This window comes from Dermacentor albipictus, chromosome 2, assembly GCF_038994185.2.
Source record: "Dermacentor albipictus isolate Rhodes 1998 colony chromosome 2, USDA_Dalb.pri_finalv2, whole genome shotgun sequence".
NCBI lineage: Eukaryota > Metazoa > Arthropoda > Arachnida > Ixodida > Ixodidae > Dermacentor > Dermacentor albipictus.
The window spans coordinates 37,054,790-37,074,296 of NC_091822.1; the positions used below are offsets into that span (position 1 = coordinate 37,054,790).

The 19,507-nt window shown below is 46.3% G+C and overlaps 1 protein-coding gene across 1 annotated transcript in view; it reads right to left on the bottom strand.

The window, feature by feature from the left end:
• Positions 1-217: 217 nt before the first annotated feature.
• LOC139055370 (uncharacterized) overlaps positions 218-19,507 on the bottom strand; it is a 28,077-nt gene continuing 8,787 nt past the window's right edge. Inside the window, exons 3-4 of the mRNA XM_070532804.1 lie at positions 18,420-18,655; positions 218-702 (exon numbers count right to left, since the gene is read on the bottom strand). Of these exons, the coding sequence (XP_070388905.1) occupies positions 288-702; positions 18,420-18,655 (651 nt within the window). The 3' untranslated portion in view covers positions 218-287. The remainder of the gene's footprint in view (positions 703-18,419; positions 18,656-19,507) is intronic.

Sequence of the window (19,507 nt, forward strand, 5' to 3'; positions counted from 1 at the left end):
ATTTATCCGGCAATGCAGTAACGAAATAAACGACCGGTCTGCGAACGCGAAACCATGGTGCACTACAAAAAAGAAGCTTCTTTTGAAAAAAAGAAGGAAAAGACAGACGCAGTTAATGACTCTTACGGGAGACCACGGTAGAAAATGAGCAAATATGAATGATGCTCCGATGAATCAGCATATAAAGAGTTTTCTCGAATAATCACTGTGCACGGAATTTGCCGCAGCTCTCACGTGAGCCACAATTTATTATTCACTGGAATAAAGCCGACACGGTCGGCCTGCCCTTACGCGCCGTGAACGCACGCGCTCTCGCAGTCGCTCTGCGTGCGGAACTTATTGGTGCCCGCGAGGCACCGATGGCCCCTGTCTCCAACCAGCGTCGCCGGCTGGCATCGAGGGCTGCTTCCAGGCTGAACGGCGCGCTGGAAGAAGGCGGGAAACCGAAGCTGCTGGCTCGTGCAAACGCTCGGTCTTGGAACGCGGCACGCCGTCGGGTCCCGAGTGAAGATGATGTTACCAGTTTCGGTGCCGACGAGGTCAGAGTTCGCGACCGCGCGACCAAGGCACCTAGTGGCGCACAGCTCCCGGTTGGCGAACAAGTCACCATCCACAGAGGGGCACTGACCTGAAGGGAACTGCCACACGTGGCATTCTGTGCCATCGAAAAACCACGTGCTGCTGCCGTTCACCATGTCGTCGCTGCGAAATAAAGAAAAAGTTAGGATGTCACGCACTGTGTGTATCGATGTCAGTCAATCCTTGCTCTTAGCGTTAATTGATGATAATTGGCGCTGATGTTTACGGGGAATGAGTTCATCAGCACTTATTGCAATGCTCGATTGATGAGTTGATGTTAAACGTTACATGCGCGCTCCACTTGTGTTCGCCTATGTAGAAAAACGAATGCAGCGAGACGTGTTTGCTTGATGCGTTGTTGTGCGCCATTGTTCATAGCCGGCGAGAAGGTTAGCACTGTCATTGCCTCACACTGCAGAACGCGTCGTGGCAGAAGTGTTAAGCCTGAACTAAATACTTTCGTCAACGGACTGCGGACTATCAATACCGTTTTTGGCCATGTCACCTCTCCTGGATGCTCCGCCACTTCTGGAAGCCGCAGATTTTTCCGTCTGGCAACGTGGGACTCAGTCAGCTGAGCGGGCAGTACAAAAGTGCGCGCATTCCAACGCCGCCCTGGGCCATGGCACCGCCACTGTGATCCTACGCTTACCGCTGATGTTTATACAGGTTAGCTACTACGACGCTTATTCCTATCGTGACGATGATGTCTGTCTTTTAGCGGTGTCGTGGCCACCCCATGTTTTGAAAAATGTTCGCGCTTGTGCATCGTATCTGTTGTGCCTGCTTGTTGTGGATGGTGATGTTGAGCTAAACCCTGGAGCCATGACCAAGGCTCAAGAGGAAAAGCTATACCTTGTGGCGGGCTCTATCTTCCGTGTTGAAGCTAGTAATTCTGCGCTTCAAGAATCTGTGAACAAGGTGCTTCAAATGCACGTTGAGTTAAAAAATGATTTAGAAAAACTGACAAAGCGTGTCCTTGATCTAGAGCAGAAAGTTGCAGCGGCCCCATGTGTTCAGTCCATCACGAGCAGTGACAACGGTCTCGTAGGCGTACAGGAAAAATTGATGACCTCGAAAATCGTTCTAGGTGGTCTAACGTTCTCTTTTATGGCTTAACAGATTCGGCGAAGTCTGAAACTTGGAAGAGTTAGAACAACTCGTAAGTAATTTCTGTACTGAAAAATTTGCGCTTATCATGACGTCAATTTCGAGAGCACATCGTGTGGGCCGCTTTTCTTCTGAGAAGAAGCGGCCCATCATAGCCAAATTTTTCAATGAGAAGAAAGTGGAAGTGGTTCTGAGCCGCGGCCATAAGTTGAAGAACACTAACTTGAGCATCTCGCGAGATTACTCGGAAGCAGTTCGCGAAAAGCGACGGAAACTTCTCCAGTTCTCGCGAACTATGAAGAAAGACGGAGATCGAGTGCGTCTGGTTTTCAACAAACTGCACTTGAACAATGACGTTTACGAGTGGAACACCAATGAAGGCCAGGCTGTTCTTGTTTCTCGGCGCAGGGATCGATGATGTTCCTCCTCCTTTGTTTCATTAAGCTTAGGTTCATCTACTGGCTCACCCCTAAAATTGCACTGTAGCACTGATAACAAATTTCTCTTTTTATACACCATCGCTAGAAGTGTTATCGCTAATGGTATTGCACTCTCATCACTCATCGATTCATTCCAGGCTTCTTTAGTGTTACTTACCGAGACCTGGCTTAACAACACCATTCACGATAGCAACATCTTTACGAGTGAATCCACTTTCAAGTTTTTTCGATGTGATAGGCAACAGCGTAGAGGGGATGGTGTGCTCATCGCGATAAAGGAAGAATTCATTGCCGCACCCATCATTATCGATTCTTTTCTGGAATGTATTTGGATTGCCTTGAAAGGTGCTGAATTTGGTGTGATAATTGACGTTTTTTACCGTCCACCCGACATGTCTGGCACGTTTTCCGAAGAGTATCATCGAGTGCTGAGCGAGGTGTGCGCGCATTTCCCGAGGTCGGCAATTATCATATTTGGCGATTTCAATTTTCCAAATATAGATTTGTTGACGCTCGCCACATCGGCTACGGATGGGGCCGCACATACCTTTCTCAGCACTTGTCTTGGCTTTTCATTAACCCAATTTATTAGTCAACCAACACGATCCACTGAAACTTCTGTCAATATACTAGACTTAATTTTAACTAATAATCCTGATATATTATCCGACATAACTCATGAAGCAGGCATCGCTGACCATGATGTCATAACTGGATGCATTAACTTTTGAGTGAGCAAAAGAATAATTACCAAAAAGAAAATAAGGTGTTACGGTAAAGCCAATTTCGACGCAATTAACAATGAATAAACCACACTTTCAGGTCAATTTCTGCATGATTTTCATTCACGTTCCACTGAGCAGAACTGGGTCCTCTCTAAGGCCACCCTCAGTTCACTCATTGACACCTACATTCCTGTGTTATCGATTTCCTGCAAAATCAGTTCTCCATGGTTTACAAAGAAGCTTCGGCGGCTTAATAACAAAAAGAGAAGACTTTACAGGCAGGCTAAGCTGACTGGTCTAGCGAGTGTCCATGAAAAACACAAAGCATGTGAAAAGGCTTATAAGGCATTGCTAAAATCCACTCGCAATAACGTTTTTTCTCATGATTTACCATACATCCTAAAAAATAATACTCGTCACTTTTGGCGTGTGGGAAACCCTGCATTTCTCACTGACATCATTCTTACTGATTCTTTTGGTGTTCCCATCCCCGATTCAGATTGCGCTGAACTTCTTAATGATACGTTTGTAATCATTTTCACTCATGAAAACGTTAACGCATGGCCAACTTTAAAGACATTAGTGGGAATCGCAATGCATGAGGTAGACATCAGTGAGGCTGGTGTTTTATCTCTACTAACAAATCTTAAAATGCCATCTAGTGCCGAGCATCTAGGTTTCAACAATAAAATTTTAAAGAATACATCGCATAGTATTTGTCCTATGTTAACAGCTCTATTTTCCCAGTCACTATCAACTGGTGGCATTCCTAATGACTGGCGCATTGCTAAAATAATACCCATTTTCAAATCATGTGATCGTGCTTCTCCCCTTAATTATCGTCCCATCTCCTTAACCGGCACTATTTGTAAATTACTCGAATATATCATACACAGCCAAGTCATCAACTTCCTTGAAGACCATAACATTATTTTTAAGCATCAGCACGGTTTTCGCAAGGGCTACTCATGCGACACACAACTTGCTGGATTTATTAACGACATACACACACTAATAGACGCCGGGTTCCAAGTTGACGCAATATTTTTTAGATTTTTCTAAGGCATTTGACCGTGTTCCACACCATAGATTGGTACTTAAACTTTCACAGCTTAACATTCACCCTACTATAATTGCATGGATCAGCGATTTTCTCTCATCTAGAATTCAGTTTACATCAGTTAAGAATTCCAACTCATGTTATGCTGATGTTACGTCTGGAGTTCCACAAGACAGCGTACTTGGTCGTTTACTCTTTCTAATTAATAATAATGATTTACCCAGTTGCGTGTCATCTAAAATCAGACTATTTGCAGATGATTGTGTAGTTTACCGATGGGTAACAAGTAACACTGATAGCCACTCACTACAAACTGACCTGGACGCAGTACGTGCATGGTTAATGCCATTAAATAATTCCAAAACTAAACTCATGTCTTTTACCAATAGGCCACGAATTCTAGCCACCTACTCCCTTGATAACAACCCTGTGGAACTCGCAACTACTTACAAGTACCTTGACATCAATCTTCAGTCAAACTTATCATGGAATAATCATATTAATCTTACCCTAGCCTCTTCAAATCGTACTTTCAGACTTATTAAGCATAACTTAAAAGAAGCCCCAATGCATGTTAAAAACTAGCATACACAACATTAACCCATCCTAAACTAGAATACGCGTCTGCCATCTGGGATCCCGAACAAACTTATATCATCAGTAACATCGAAGCCTTGCAGAACCGTGCTGCGCGATTTATATTTTCAGATTATTCACGTTACAACACGTCACCTCGTCAAAGAATAAAGCTGACTTGGACAACTTAGCACTTCGCCGTAAAATTTCTCGCCTAACACTTTTCCATAAGCTTTCTCACCATCCATCACTTCACGATGATTTCTTTCAGTCACCAACAGTTATTTTTCCACGCCGTGACCATCCATACAAAGTCAAACTAATTAACTGCCAGTCATCCCATGATGCATATTCATTCTTACCACGCGCAATAACTGAATGCAGCGCCTTACCATGAGTCATTGCCACGGAACCAGATTTGACTAAGTTTCAACATTTAATTCGCTCACGACTTGTCGACTAATGGTATTATTATTCTTTTTTGGGACTTTAACAGTGTTTTCGATGTTTTTTGGTGTTTTTCATTGCAGTTGCCTTGTGTTCTCCTAATATTTACTAATGTTTTCTCTGTAATAGTTGTGACGTAATTATCTTGTATATTACGTATGTTTCACTGTATTATTACTTCTGTTACACTCTCTTGTTTTTAGTATGTACAGACTATGACCAGTGCTTGTGATTTCCCCCCCCCCATGTAATACCCACGTAAGAGGGGCCTTTGGGGGTATTTTGAAAAAAAAAATTACACGGTTTTACGTGCCAAGCGCAGAATATCTTTACGAGAGACGCGGTAGTGGCGGGACTCACTTTAATTTTGATCACCTGGGATTCTCCCACATGTAAATATTTACCGCATGAATCCAAAGATTCTTTAACCTAAGTCTGAGCGCAACAGCGTTCTTGCTTTTCGCCCCAGTCGAAATGAGGCTGCTGCGTTAGGAATCGAACCCGCTACCCCGAGCAACACCACGGCCACAAAAACACCGCGGTGGGTACAGAGATGTTGACTTGTTGGGCACCCACGTTTATAGCGTCATCTCTTGTCCGCTTAACAATTTTGCATGAAGTTCACTTTTCAGACATAGGAGAAACGCGTCATACATAGGGTAACGAATTTAAATTTATTCACTTGGTCCGAAACAGGTGCCGTGTTTAGTAGTAGCGTTTCGTAACCTTCTTACTTCGGCTTAATATACCGCTACCGCCCTGCCCCTGTGTACACGGCGTTTCATTTCACTTGAGCCAAACTTTAAATATGTGCAAATTCTGCGTAGCTGAACAACACCTAGGCACTCTTATTTGGCGTCGCTTGGCGATACTCAATATATCTTTTTTATTGCGTCTAATACGATAAAGTCATTTTCATCTCACTGTTCAGTTCAGTGCGTCTGGATTTGGTCAGCATTGAAAAGAATGGCAGGAACTTTTATAACCAATGGCGCCAAGTGATAGGCGCATGCATTGTTATTTCTTTTGGCTGCGTTTCGTCTAATTCATCAGGTCTTCATTCGAGCGCCTCTTTGATGCGTCTTTCCTTTCTGACACCGTGCGCCCTTATGTTAGATGACATCGCTGTGTTCAAATGATTTTAAGAAACGCTTTGTGAAAATAGAATTGTCTGAGTTGGATTACTAGAGGAGGCGCAGGTTATCTGTATGACCAAAATAAACCTTCAGATATTTAGAAAATTCTTATCAGATTTTTTTTAAACTGATTACTTTCGAGCGAATGTCGCCATGGATTAGACGAAGCCGGCGCCTTGTCGAGGTGCGTTTACTTGGACGGACAGATCAACCAACAGCGACAGTTTTCAAATCCAAGCAATGTCCACTTATCTAATGGAATGTATGAATACATGCATATCCGCGAGGGAAAAAAGGTCTTCAGTGCAGCCGATTTATTGCTGTCCTAACAGGGCGGCGCTTGATGTCGTACCGAGTACACGGGTGGATGAGGTGCTCAACAGTATATCTTGAACCACATGAGTCGCACATAGATGTGTCACTTAATCCAATACGGAATGTGCGTTTGTTATGTCCACCGCAAGATATAAATGTCATCACAGTTTGGCATCAGAGTGCTAAATGCGTGATATCAGTTGCATTTCGAGGAAAGATATGATGCAAACTCACAATTTCAAGTGCCTAAATTTGCATATGAGCCCTAAAGTTCCTCGTGAACTGGAAAGTACTGAAATAAAGATAACTAGTGACTGACGTGCTAGTAATATCAGCCTCATGAAGTAACCAAGATGAAGGAGTAGAATTTTGTTTCTGCCACACCCGAAGGTAAAAAATGCTGTCAATGTATGAGAGAACACCTGCTATTGTACCCCGCACCGACTGATCAATATTTTTCGCTATACCGCTGGAAATCTCTATCGAAATTGGCGGTGTCGTATTTGATCTTTTTTTATTTGTGTGTTGCTGTAAGCAAATAGATGTCACATTATAAGTGATGCAGACAAAGGAACATATGAAAGCATTCGCCGGCAGCTGATTTACTGGCCCGCTGTTTTTAGCGCCGAGAGCCTGTTTAGGTAAAAAATAAAGCGTGAACGAAACCCAGGAAGCGGAACCGACGTAAAGAGCACTGACAACAAACTGATTCGCCCAGCTAGCACTTCCGCTGTGCCTATTCAGCCACGTTACCATATAGTCGCATAAGAAAGCTGACCTCAACTGTACATGCCTTACTCTTGAAAATACGTTATCTAATAAAGGGATGCAAATTGTATTGGAATTATGTAAGAGTAATTATAAGAGTAAGAGTAATTGTAAGAGTATGTAGTAATTTGCCGTTTCCTCAGAATGGCGAAGCATCAATTGCGAAAACAAATTTTTATGCAGCTATCCAAGTAAGGATGGTACTTTTATCGGCCGTATAACCTTAGAAACATTCGCTTACCAACTGAAATAAAAAGCATGGTGTGAGCGCGCACGAGCAAACGTGAACACATCACTTTCGATGAGCTCAGACATTTCTCCTCAAAACGCTGGTGTGAGCAAGCGCGGCTGCAGCGGCTAGCCGAAGTGCCCCTCGTGGCGGTCTCTCGCTTAAACGCAAGAGTGTCCAGAACACAGCGCGCACCAAGTTCTGCGTAGCCTGCAAATACCTTTCAAGATACCGCGCGCGAGACCGTCCATGACCCGCCTGTGTCGTAGAGCTGACCCTTAAGCGTGTTCCACATGCAAGCGATTGAGTGAATCGAGCGAACAGTGGCGCTGCGCTGCGAAGATTTTCGCGAGGTTTCGTTTCACATGCATTGCCCCCGCGCGTTTTCCGCCACTGCAAATATCAATGTTGCTGGCAAAAAACAGGGGACTTTCAGTCTGTTTCGGTAGTTCGCGACTACCAACATAAGCATTGTTTGGTCCCTGCTTCTCAAATATTTATTCTATAGATACATATCCTGCGTTCTAAATATCTAAACCGTGCTTACGTTTTATCTTTTGTGTTGTTTTTGTAAAATAATGCGCATATGCAGCGCACAAACTCACCAGCGGCTCAGTACTCTGCCATAACGGACGCTAGCATGTCAGGGGAGATGGATTTATGTACGCCACATTATCATACACGCATCTCCGTTTGCATGCTGTTTAAGAAATACAGAAGGCTTTGCTCAAACTCCAGGTACCACGGTGCTGGTGGGTGAGACCTATCTGGGAGAATCGGAAGGAGGAAGGAATTCCACACCGCGATGGGCTGCGTTTCCACAGAAATAGTACTTTACTCTTATCGAGAATCAGAGTGATCAGAGTGATCACCACGGATTCCGATCATGAGACTGACATAATCAGAAGAGTAAGAATGGTCTGGGGTGCGTTTGGCAGGCATTCTCAGATCATGAGCAGCAGGTTGCCATTATTCCTCAAGATAAAAGTGTATAACAGCTGTGTCTTACCAGTATTCACCTACGGAGCAGAAACCTGGAGGCTTACGGAAAGGGTTCTACTTAAATTTAGGACGACGTAACGAGCTATGCAAGCAAGAATTATGGGTGTAACGTTAAGGGGATAAGAAGAGAGCAGATAGGGCGAGGGAATAAACGCGAGGTAATGGCATCTTGGTTGAATTAAAAAAAAGGTATTATCATGGGCAGGGCATGTAATGAGGCGGGAAGACAGCCAATGGCCATTAAGGGTTACGGACTGGATTCCAAGGGAAGCGAAGCGCAGCAGAGGGCGGCAGAAAGTTAGGCCGGCGTCTGAGATTAAGAAGTTTGCAGGGACAACATGGCCACAATTAGCACATCACCGGGGCAGTTGGAGAAGTATGGGAGAGGCCTTTGCCCTGCTGTGGGCGTAGCAAGACTGATGATGATGATGATAATGATGATGATGATGACTCTGCAACATTTTTGTAGCGATGCCGCTGCTCATGAACGCCGAAACCGAGTGTTTTCGAGAGTATTGTAAGATGATGACAGAAAGGTTTGAGGAGCTCCATGCCCTCGTTGAAGGGCCGTTCACGAAGCCCTTCGTTGTGCGGGACGCCATAGTGTCACGCGCAAGACTCACATTGACACTGATGAACTAGGTAGTTCGCTGTCATTCATTGATAAACCGCTGACCGAAGTACGCCAGTTTTACTTCTGCGCTTCGCTCTAGGTAAATGACATCGGTGATGCAAATTCAGGATGTCGTCCTGGCATTCAGAGTGCGAACGTCCACAGCTGATATTAGCAATTAGCTAGTAAATAAACATCGTCTTATGCGCAGACTTTCCAGCACTACTCCTCTACTGGTCACGCGGTGAGGCGGGCCGTCACTGGTTCGGACTTGCCCGAATCTCGCCTCAATCGCGAGCATTTGCGCTTGCATGTGAAACAGGCTTTACATGCCCGAAGAAAAGAACTTGCGATACCTTATGCGTGGAGTCAAAAAAGAACTATAGCCGGACTTATGCGCAATCCACCGAGCACCGTGGCTGATTTTATAAAGAAAGCCACTGGTATTGAACGCGCCCTCCATCTAAGGTGCAGGCAGCTCGATCGCTTGCCCGTCAGCACTCCTAGCAACACCGCCGCAACGACCGTCAGCAATCACAACTCCCTCCTTGGTGTAAATCAGGAGATTCTTCACCAAGAACTTCAGCAGCTCTGGACACCGGCAGTGATCACACTCGTGGCGTCAGTCGTTAAAGTCAACCGTAATGAAATTTGGCAAGCGTTCTCGGCAGGCCATCCTAGTCGCGAGTAGCGTCCCGTCAGTAACACCGACGCTCTCCGACGTCAATCCTCTGTTACGCCCACGCGGTGCGCCCCATCTGCCGTAGAGAGCCTCACCTTGGTCATCACCACTAGAGGAAACTTTGACACGTCCACCCATCGTTCCGATTCCTTCCTACCGCCAGCCGCCGTCAGCTGCATTCTGGTATCCGCCAAAAGCCAAGGCTTCGAGGCCTCCGCAAATTCGAAAAACGGACGTCTGGAGCCCTGTCGATAAGCGTCCGCTCTATTATAACTGCGGAAGCGTCGACCATATTCTCCGCTTTTGCTGGTGCCGCGACATCTCTTTCCGAGCTCGTGAACTCTAGTCTGACGGTCGACCGACCTGTGACGACTACATGCTACAACACGACGACGCTGCTATTCAAGGTCCTACGATAACGCGCACTATGAACGAGGACTCTCTGCCTAATTACCAAACCAATTTCGGCCGACGGTCACCCTCTCCGTCCCCTCTTCATTAATCTTCACCCAACAAACATCCTTTTGCTGACTTCAGGGAAGAAGGTCGTCCAGCCCCCGCCGGGTAAACTTATGGTGGCGACCTCTGGGGGTAAGGTTGCGGGCCCAGAAAAAGGCCATTAAAAACCCCCGATAACCCCGCTGCAGGACGCCGTGAAACCGGCAAACGCTAATACCGACGAAATTGTTAGCGCAAGTTTTCGTGTTACCGTCGACGGATAGCAAGCCACAGCACTAGACAACAGTGGTGCCGATTATTCCAAAATGCTTCAAGGCCTAGCCGTTCGCCGTAAGAAAGTAAAAACGCCTTGGACGGGACACCGTATAAGGACTGCAGGTGGCCAAGCACTCATGCCTGCTGGCAGCTGTATTGCGAGAGTCACCATCTGAAATTCCTCTTCCGTGTCGACTTTTGTCATTGTTCTAACATATTCTAAAGATTTTATCATAGGCATCGATTTTCTAAGGGAATATTGCGCCATAATCAGCATCCCGGAACACTCGGTTATGTTGTATAAGCGTCCTGATTTAAATCCCGGCTTATCGCCGCAACACAACTTTTTTTTTTTATCTCATCGAAAACGATGTGGTCGTCCAACCTGGGTCATCTATCCTTGTTTCGGTGGCATGTGACGTACTGTTTGATTGTTAAGAATTTGCAGACCAAATAACCTCGTTGTTATTTGCTCACGGCATCTCCGTTGCACGAGGCATCGTAAGTGTCACGGATGGGCGCACGAGGCTATTGCTAACCAATTTTAGCACAGAGCAACGGCACCTACCGAGGGGTATGGCCTTGCCCTATTATTGATAATGTCGCTGATGTTTGTGGCTGCTTTTCACCGCCGGCACTTGTGCTGGATGTGAACACTACTTTACCACACCATGAGTGAGAACGGTTTCTTGTGCTCCTGGCCGAGTTCCACGACTGCTCTGCGTCGACGTTAAGGGTCGGTCCAAGCCCATTAACCAAGCACCGAATAATCACAGAAGACGCAACGAGACCGATACATCAAAACCCTTATCTTGTGGCCCTAAAGAACACGAGGCAATACAACAGCATGTAAACCAAATGCTTGAAGACGACGTGACTCAGTCTCCTAAGAGCCCTTGGGCATCACCTGTAGCTTTCGTCAAGAAGCACGGCAGCCTGAATTTCTGTGTGGATTATCGAAAGCTAAATTAAGTGACAAAGAAAGACGTGTATCCGCTTCCCCAAATAGACGATTCACTTGATAGGCTTCGAAACGCTCGTTATTTCTCTTCCGTGGACATGAAAAGCGCGTATTGGTAAATTGAGGTACACCCGACTAACTGCGAGAAAAGCGCTTTTGTCACGCCAGATTAACTATACAAATTTAAGGTCTCGGCTTTCGGCTTGTGCTCTGCACCACCTACATTTCAACGGCTTGTGGATACCGTGCTTTCGGGGCTGAAGTCGAAAACCTGCTTAGTCCAGCTCGACAATGTCATATTTTTCTTCCGCAACGTTCCAAGAGCACCCTGACTGGCTTAAAGCGGTTCTACAGTCGGTACAGTCCACCAGCCTCACCCAAAAGCCGGATAAATGGCAATTTTGTTTGAGGAGCTGAAGTTTCTAGGCCATGTCGTCAATCACGCGGGTGTCCGCCTGGATCCTGCCAAAATTGCCTCCATCGCACAGTTACTATCGGCCTGTCGCACCTTCTGATAAAAAGGCTGTCCTGCACTTTCTGGGCCTCTGCACATATTATCGGCGGTTTATTGTAGACTTTGCTTGCATTCCGCAGCTGTTCAGCGGTTTCCCGAAGGATGACGTTGCTTTTGCATAGGGTCTACGAACAGGAAGCTGCATTTACCGAGTTCCGAAACTGTCTACAAACGCCCCCTGTGCTTGCCCACTTTGACGAGAGAGCCCCTACAATGCTTCAGAGTGATGCGAGCAATGTTGTTCTTGGAGCCACGCTTGTGCAGTGCCTAGAGGACAGAGAAAGAGTTGTCGCTTGTCCAAGCAGAACACTGTCACGCAGAGGAGCGTACTAGTTTACGACTGAGTAGGTGTGCCTCGTCATCGTATGGACGGTTAAAAATTTTCGCTTATATTTGTATGATCGCCGCTTCGAAGTTACCAGCGTCCATCATTCGCTCTGCTGGCTCATAAATCTTAAAGATCTTTCCGGGCGACTAGCACGTTGCAGCCTTAGACTGTAAGAGCATAATATCACGGCTATGTGCGAGTCGAGGAAACGCCATACCGACGACGACTGCCTCTCTCGGTCACCCGTAGAGTCGGCTCTTTCTTCCGATGAAGAGGAGACAGTATTCCTCAGTCTTCTCGACACGTCTACCATTGCACAGCAACAGCGTGCTGACCATGAGCTACTTAGCCTGACTAACTTCTTGGACGGACAAACTCAGACCATACTTAAGGCTTTCGCAAGAGTATTGTCATCGTTTTCCTTGAGCAACAAAGTTCTATACAAAATGAACTTCTCTTCGATCGGATGCGGCTAGCTGCTCGTCGTACCTACTGCTCTTCATTCTGAAGTACTGGAAGCATGTCACAACGAGATCACTTGTCATCTAGGGTATACGCGAACGCTGAACAAATTGGAACAAAGATACTGTTGGCTAGAACTGCCCGTTGCCGTGAAACACCACTTTCCGACCTGCCTAGATTTTCAGCGGCAAAAGTCACCTAATATGAAAGTAGCCGGTTCGCTACAACCTGTTCAAATACCGGTAACGTCATTTGACCAGATCGGAACGGACCTCGTGGGTCCACTCTCTACCTCAACTACGGGTAACGGCTGGGTTACTGTAGTAACTGACTATCTTACACGCTACGCCGAAACAAAAGCTACCCAGAGAGGCACAGCATAAGAGGTGGCACAATTTTTCATCGAAAATGTCCTGTGACATGGCGCACCTTCCATCGTCATAACAGACCGAGGCACCACATTCACAGCCGAGCTTTTAGATCTCATCCTAATTCTCAGTGGCACTACTCATGGAAAGACAAAAACCTACAATCCAGAAACGAATGGACTAACAGGGGTGCGATCAGACACAGTTGTTCGGCTCATTCGTTCGGTTACCGTTGAGCGCTATTGGCATACTCCGCGCCGATGTCACCAGCCGCGGGGTGCCGCCACGTTTTTTGTGACCTCAAAATGACAGGCTCTTGTCAATCAGCTTGCAACCAAGTACGTCGTCTACTAGGCGCCGAACGCGACAGGAGTTGGGAAGTTTGGAGCGATCATGCACTCGTTACGATACCCGCTTCGCACGGCGCATCTGGGGGATTGCATTGGATCCACACGGCGGCTTCGGCCGCTGAATGGCACGTTCAGATCCAATCCATAATTTAATTCGAGTAATTCGCGCTTGTGATGGGAACATTGCTTTTTTTGGTGCTTGAGGAGGAACGAGAGCAGTGGAGGTTCGAAACGCGTTTGAAGAAGTGGCAGAAAGCCAATTCCGGCATCGCTTTCGTTTCTCGAAACAAATAGTACATTTGTTGGGCATCAAACTAGACCCCATCATCGGGTGCCAGCAAGCGACTGGAATGTCGTTGTATCTTGAAAGGTGCGCCACTGTTCCCGTCGTTTCTTTAGTTTTTCTTCGCTTTGCGCGACACCACCTAGAGACCACGCACAGAAACTAACAGTTACAAATTGTCGTAGTAGGCCAATTGATGATGCCCACAGGGAAAGCTACTGCAAGAATTATTATTGGTGCGTCGACCTTCGTTGCTGCTTTTGTCGCTTTGCGGGAGTGCTGCAAAGACCTGCTCTTGGGTATACATTTTCTACGTGAATACGGCGCCATTATAAACATTCCGGACAGGTAAGTTGCGTTAAGCATGGACCCAGGTTCAGTTGTACTCTGTACACAGCAAGGTCGAAGACCTTTGCGCGTCGCCGTTGATGACGTGACTATCTCACCGCGCTTATGCTCCATTCTGCCTTCTGTCGGTGACATGCAACATACCGAGCAACTCCGACGCTGTCGCCAAACGAATTCCGGCGATACTATTCAGCCATCGCATATTCATTGCACGAAGCGTCGTCAACATTAATGTGGAGACACAGAAATTGTTAAAAAAACTTTGGCCATGAGCACCGGCTTCTTCCAAAAGGTATGGCAGTACGTTGAAGAGTACACTCAGGTCGCCGACTGTTTCACTGTAGAGCAAGGGGTTTCAACCAGCCTGCCTCCCGTGCCTCGACATCTACCCATCGATGTTGGCCCAAGCTTACTCCCTGAGGAGAAAGAAAGCCTCCTGAAGCTGGAACGTCAATATCAGGACTGCTTCTCGTCGACGTCGAGGGTTGGTCGAACGCTGTTGACCGAACATCGAATTGTAGCTGATGGTGCAGCCCGGCCAACACGGCAGAACCCGTATTGGGTGACCCCAGGGGAACGCGAAGCCATAGAAAGTCAGGTCAAAAGAATGCTGGAAGATGACGTTATTCAGCCATCGAAGAGTCCTTGGGCATCGCCAGTGATGTTCGTAAAAAAAGGATGGCAGCTTACGTTTATCGTTGATTACCGCAAGCTGAATGAGATCACAAAGAAGGACGTTTACCCGCTACCCCTTATAGGCGATTCCCTCGATAGACTGCGACATGCCCGTCATTTTTCGCCGATGGATTTAAGGAGCGGGTACCGGCAAATTGAAGTTCACTAAAGAGAGTGAGAAAAAACTGCTTTCGTTACATCTTACGTCCTGTATGAATTTAAGGTACTTCCCTTCGGCTTGTGCTCCGCGCCGGCAACATTTCAGCGGCTTAGGAGCAATACTTGTGCAGTGGCAAGACGGTGCTGAAAGAGTAATAGCTTATGCAAGCAGAACCCTTTCCCGTACGGAAGTGAATTATTCCACCACGGAAAAGGAGTGTCTTGCCGTCGTGCGGCACGTTATGAAGTTTCGCCCGTATTTGTACGGCCACTCCTTTAATGTAGTCAGTTACCACCATTGCCTTCGTTGGCTGATGAACTTGAAGGCTCCATCAGGACGATTGGTGCGCTGGAGCCTTAGGCTTCAAGAATTCAACATGGTTTTCGTCTATAAATCGGGAATATGGCATGCGGATGCCGATTGCCTTTCTCGCGCCCCATTCGAAACTGCCATTGTGGAAGATGATGACAATGCAGCCTTTGCGGAGTTGTCAACACAGCTAAACTCTCACAGCAGCAACGCGACGACCCGGAATTGAAATCCATTATAAGTTCCTTGGAAGGTCACACTTCCGTTGTCCCAAGGCTTTTTGCAAGAGGGCTACCATCATTTTGCTTGCGTAATGACGTCTTGTATAAGGCCAACATCTCTCCGAAGAGAAACACCTATTTACTCGTCGCCCCCACACCTCTCAGGAGTGAAGTATTACGGGCATGCCATGATAAATCAACATCCGGTTATTTGGGCAACACAGGAACGCTGTGTAGGGCGAGGCAAAATATTATTGGCCAACACTAACGGCGGCCGTTGAACAATATGTCTGGACGTACGTCCTTGAATGCCAGCGGCGAAAAGTGCCAGCACTCAGACCAGCACATTTCCTCCCCCCTGTTGATGTGCTCGAAATTCCCTTTTCTGAAGTCGGAGTGGATGTCTAGGCCCATTCCCAACTTCAGCTGCGGGTCACAGGTGGATTATCGTAGCCATAGGCTACCTTACTCGCTACGACGAAACCAAGCCTCTGAAGCGTAGCACCGCAAGTGAAGCAACCCGATTTTTATAGAGAATGTTGTACTGAGGCACGGCGCTCCAGCAGCACTCCTAACTGACAGGGGAAGTGTATTTACAGCCAAGCTACTGGACACAGTACTAAGACTTAGTGGAACAGCTCACCGGCGAACAACGGCGTACGTACCATCCTCAAACGAACGGACTGATGATCGCCCGAATAAGGCGCTCGTGGTATGCTCTCGATGTACGTAGATGTACTGGGAAGAACTGGGATGAAATCTGGACGTATGTCACCTTCACATACAACATGGCTCAGCAAGAGACAACACGAATGACACCGTTCCATCTCTTACATGGTCGTGAAGTCTCAACTATGTTAGATGCGATGCAGGCACATGAATGCAATGACATCGAAATGGATGCTGAAAACTTCGCGCAGCGTACTGATGAAGCGGGACAACTTGCTTGCATACGTATTCATAGGCACCAGGATTACGACTCGTGACGTTATAACCTTCGTCACCGATCGCTCTCCTACAAGCCTTGAGAGAGAGTTATGGCTTGTACTTCCATTCGCCGTCGCGGCCCTTCGGAGAGACTGTTAAAGCGCTACTTCAGGCCGTATAAAGTTCTTCGGTGGCGCACTGATGTCAACTATGAAGTTGCTACCGATATTCCGCATTTCTCAAAGCGTCGACCCACCAGCATACCCCACCAGCAGCTGCGCAATTTGCACGGCCACGCGCGCCATAACTTGAAAGCCACCTGTAGACGGCGCATGCCTTCGCGTATGCTGTTCTCGCTGCTCAGTTAGCGTTGAAGCGTTGTACAAGACGCCACTTCACTTGGTGCTGCAGCGGCGCTCGCTCATGCCAGCGTTTTACCAGCGAGTGTCCTCGGCCATCGATTGTAACGTGTTCATGTTTGCCTGTGCGCGCTTACACTGCGCTTATGAATTCCTTTAGTAAGCTAATTTTTCTAAGATTATACGGCCGATAAACCTGCTATCCTTACTAAGCTATCTAATGATTCGTTATCGAAATTGATATTTCGTCTTTCGGCTGAAACTGCGACTTTCTTTCCATCTGCCACCAAAATCAATGAGCACGCCTAAAACAAATGCATCCCTTAAACATGCGCGCACTTTTTTGAGGCGGAACTGCGTCGTCCTCGTAGAAACCTTCGGATTGTAGCGGGAAACGCAAGCTACGGCTTCTGCCTTTTCGTGGGAATACTTTGTCAAACGCGATTACACGCAATCAACCCTGAAATCAATAGCCAGAACAGGCGTTAATAATGCTCAGGAATATACTGCCGTTTGCTGATCATGCAGTTTCAAGCTTAAAGGACGCAATAGCTCAGGAACTCCGATATAAACACATAGGAACAGAGAAATAGATTTTTTGAAAATACACCGCGCCGATTTAGATATCGTTTCTTGAATTTAAAAGGAAAGATAAGCTTTAGCAACATTAGGAAGCTGCGGCCGAATTCACAGAGAATTTCTTTCATAAGGGTTGCTTGCCATTGGTCGGCCGCCTTCGCTAACACAATGGCTTGCATCCAGATTGACTGAAAGTTTATCTTCTGAACAATTTTAGTGTATGAAGGTTTTGTGAATCTGGGCGCTCATTTTTAGTGATTCCATAGGTAAAAAAAAATCTAGAAAACTGAAGGCAACCACAAAAACAATATCACACTTCTTTAACTTGAAGAAATAGTACATCTAAGCGGAGAAAAATAATTGAGTATACGCCACTTTTAAATATACCACTAATTTATGAGTAGTGCTTCGCAAAATAGTCGTGAGCATTGTCACATCATGCAAGCTGTATATTCCGTTTTCTAACTTCTCCGCTTGCGATGCCCTAACAGATAAAATTTGTACACCTGCTATATCTTTTTTGGTGGGGAGATGCAGAATCGTATACTTGGTGCTTGTATTTTCTTTTCGAAAATTTAGCGATTTTGGCCATTTCATGCCAGTAAGGTGGTGGTCCTAAACAAAAATTCTGATTAATCGAATTGCTAAAATTTTACTTTCTTTCTCAAGTGCAAAGCGTGTCATTCAAATAAGCGGAGTGGTTGTCTCATAAAAGCGTTTCCGTGTAGTACACGTATTTGTATAGGGGAATCAGAGTTGGCCCCGAGCTAAAGTTTCCTTTTATGAAACAAAGAGAGAGACGTGAAATAAATACGAGAGTGTTTACTATTGAAGATTAGTGTGGCAGTACAGACGTCCTTGAGCAAGGCATAACGACCATGACGAACCTCATAGAGGTTCGTCTCCACTACACGATGTCGGCTTTGCAACCCCTTGACTTGTACCGTATTCAACAAATTTAACTTAAGAAATTTAGACGACTAGCCGCGGTGTTACAGCGTGGACGGAATGGGGACAGAATGCAAAAGCGGTTATATGTCTGGCTTTGCGTGCACGTTAAATAAACCCAAGTGGTCGAACTTTATCCAGTGCTCTTCATTACGGTGCTTCTTATAATGCAGTTTGTTGAAGCTCTAATGAAATCGAGCACACGTGCTTTCAATTTGCGGGCATCCTCACCTGCTGCACGTGGTGAACAGCGCTGCCTGGAAGCACCTCCTGCTCTGGTGCGGCGTACGCACACACTGCAAGGAACAGTCATCCATCGACGCGTATCGGTTGGCACCGTGGTTGCACAACTGGACACCCGGCATGGCACCCACGGGTACGCAGGCGTTGGCGGCACGGCTAAAGAAGTACTCGCGCTGAGGCGTCGGGCAGAACTTGTAGAAGACGGCGATACAGCGGTAGCGATTCTGCAAAAATAAATAAGGGTGAAACAAAAATGTTCCGGTGCTTTACAACTCCGGCCCAAATTTTGAGGTTGCAGGTCAACATGAATGCCAGTCCAGCAATGGCGCTGGAGGGTGCTGAAGGCGAGGCAAGTAGGTGCGGTGATATTGAGGTGTTTTCTATATAGGCAATCATCGCTTACTTTACTATACATTACATACTGGAAAAGTGTGAATGGCGAGAATACATCGTGGCTGGAAACATACAGTGAAACGCACGGGTTTTCAGCCCCCCATCGAGGCGCACTGACGCGAGCAAAAAAAAAAAAAGTATTTAGGCTTAGTAGGAAGTATTTTGGAAGTTTCCTTCAACGCATTGTAGTCGTTAGCATAAGAATCGCCGTAACCATCATGTACCTCTTAAACAGGAAATATTGGATCACTTTATTTTTCTGGTGCTTTAACGCACTGAGAGGTGCGCATTAATTCTACAGTGTGCCTGAGCCACCTCGTGACTTGCTTCGAAAAATCAACGGATGCGTCACGACAATGCAACGAACTTAGTATAGTTCACTGTCCTCTTGAACTACTCACCACAATTGTTTTACTATTAGCTTACGCAATAGATAACAATAATTCATTAACCAACGTTGAATGTTTTGCTATAAGCGTAAAATTCTAAATGAGATGTAGGGTGCCAACTATTGACAAATATCCAAATTATTTCTTTCCGCTATGATAGCTGCTGTGGTGTTAAGTTGTTGATGCTATGAAGAAAGTGCGCGAGATTTGAAAAAAAGTTCATCTCTTATCCCTTACGTGTCACCTATGCACCAGACGCTCATAAATGCACTAGGCTCTCGGTGAGCACAGTTT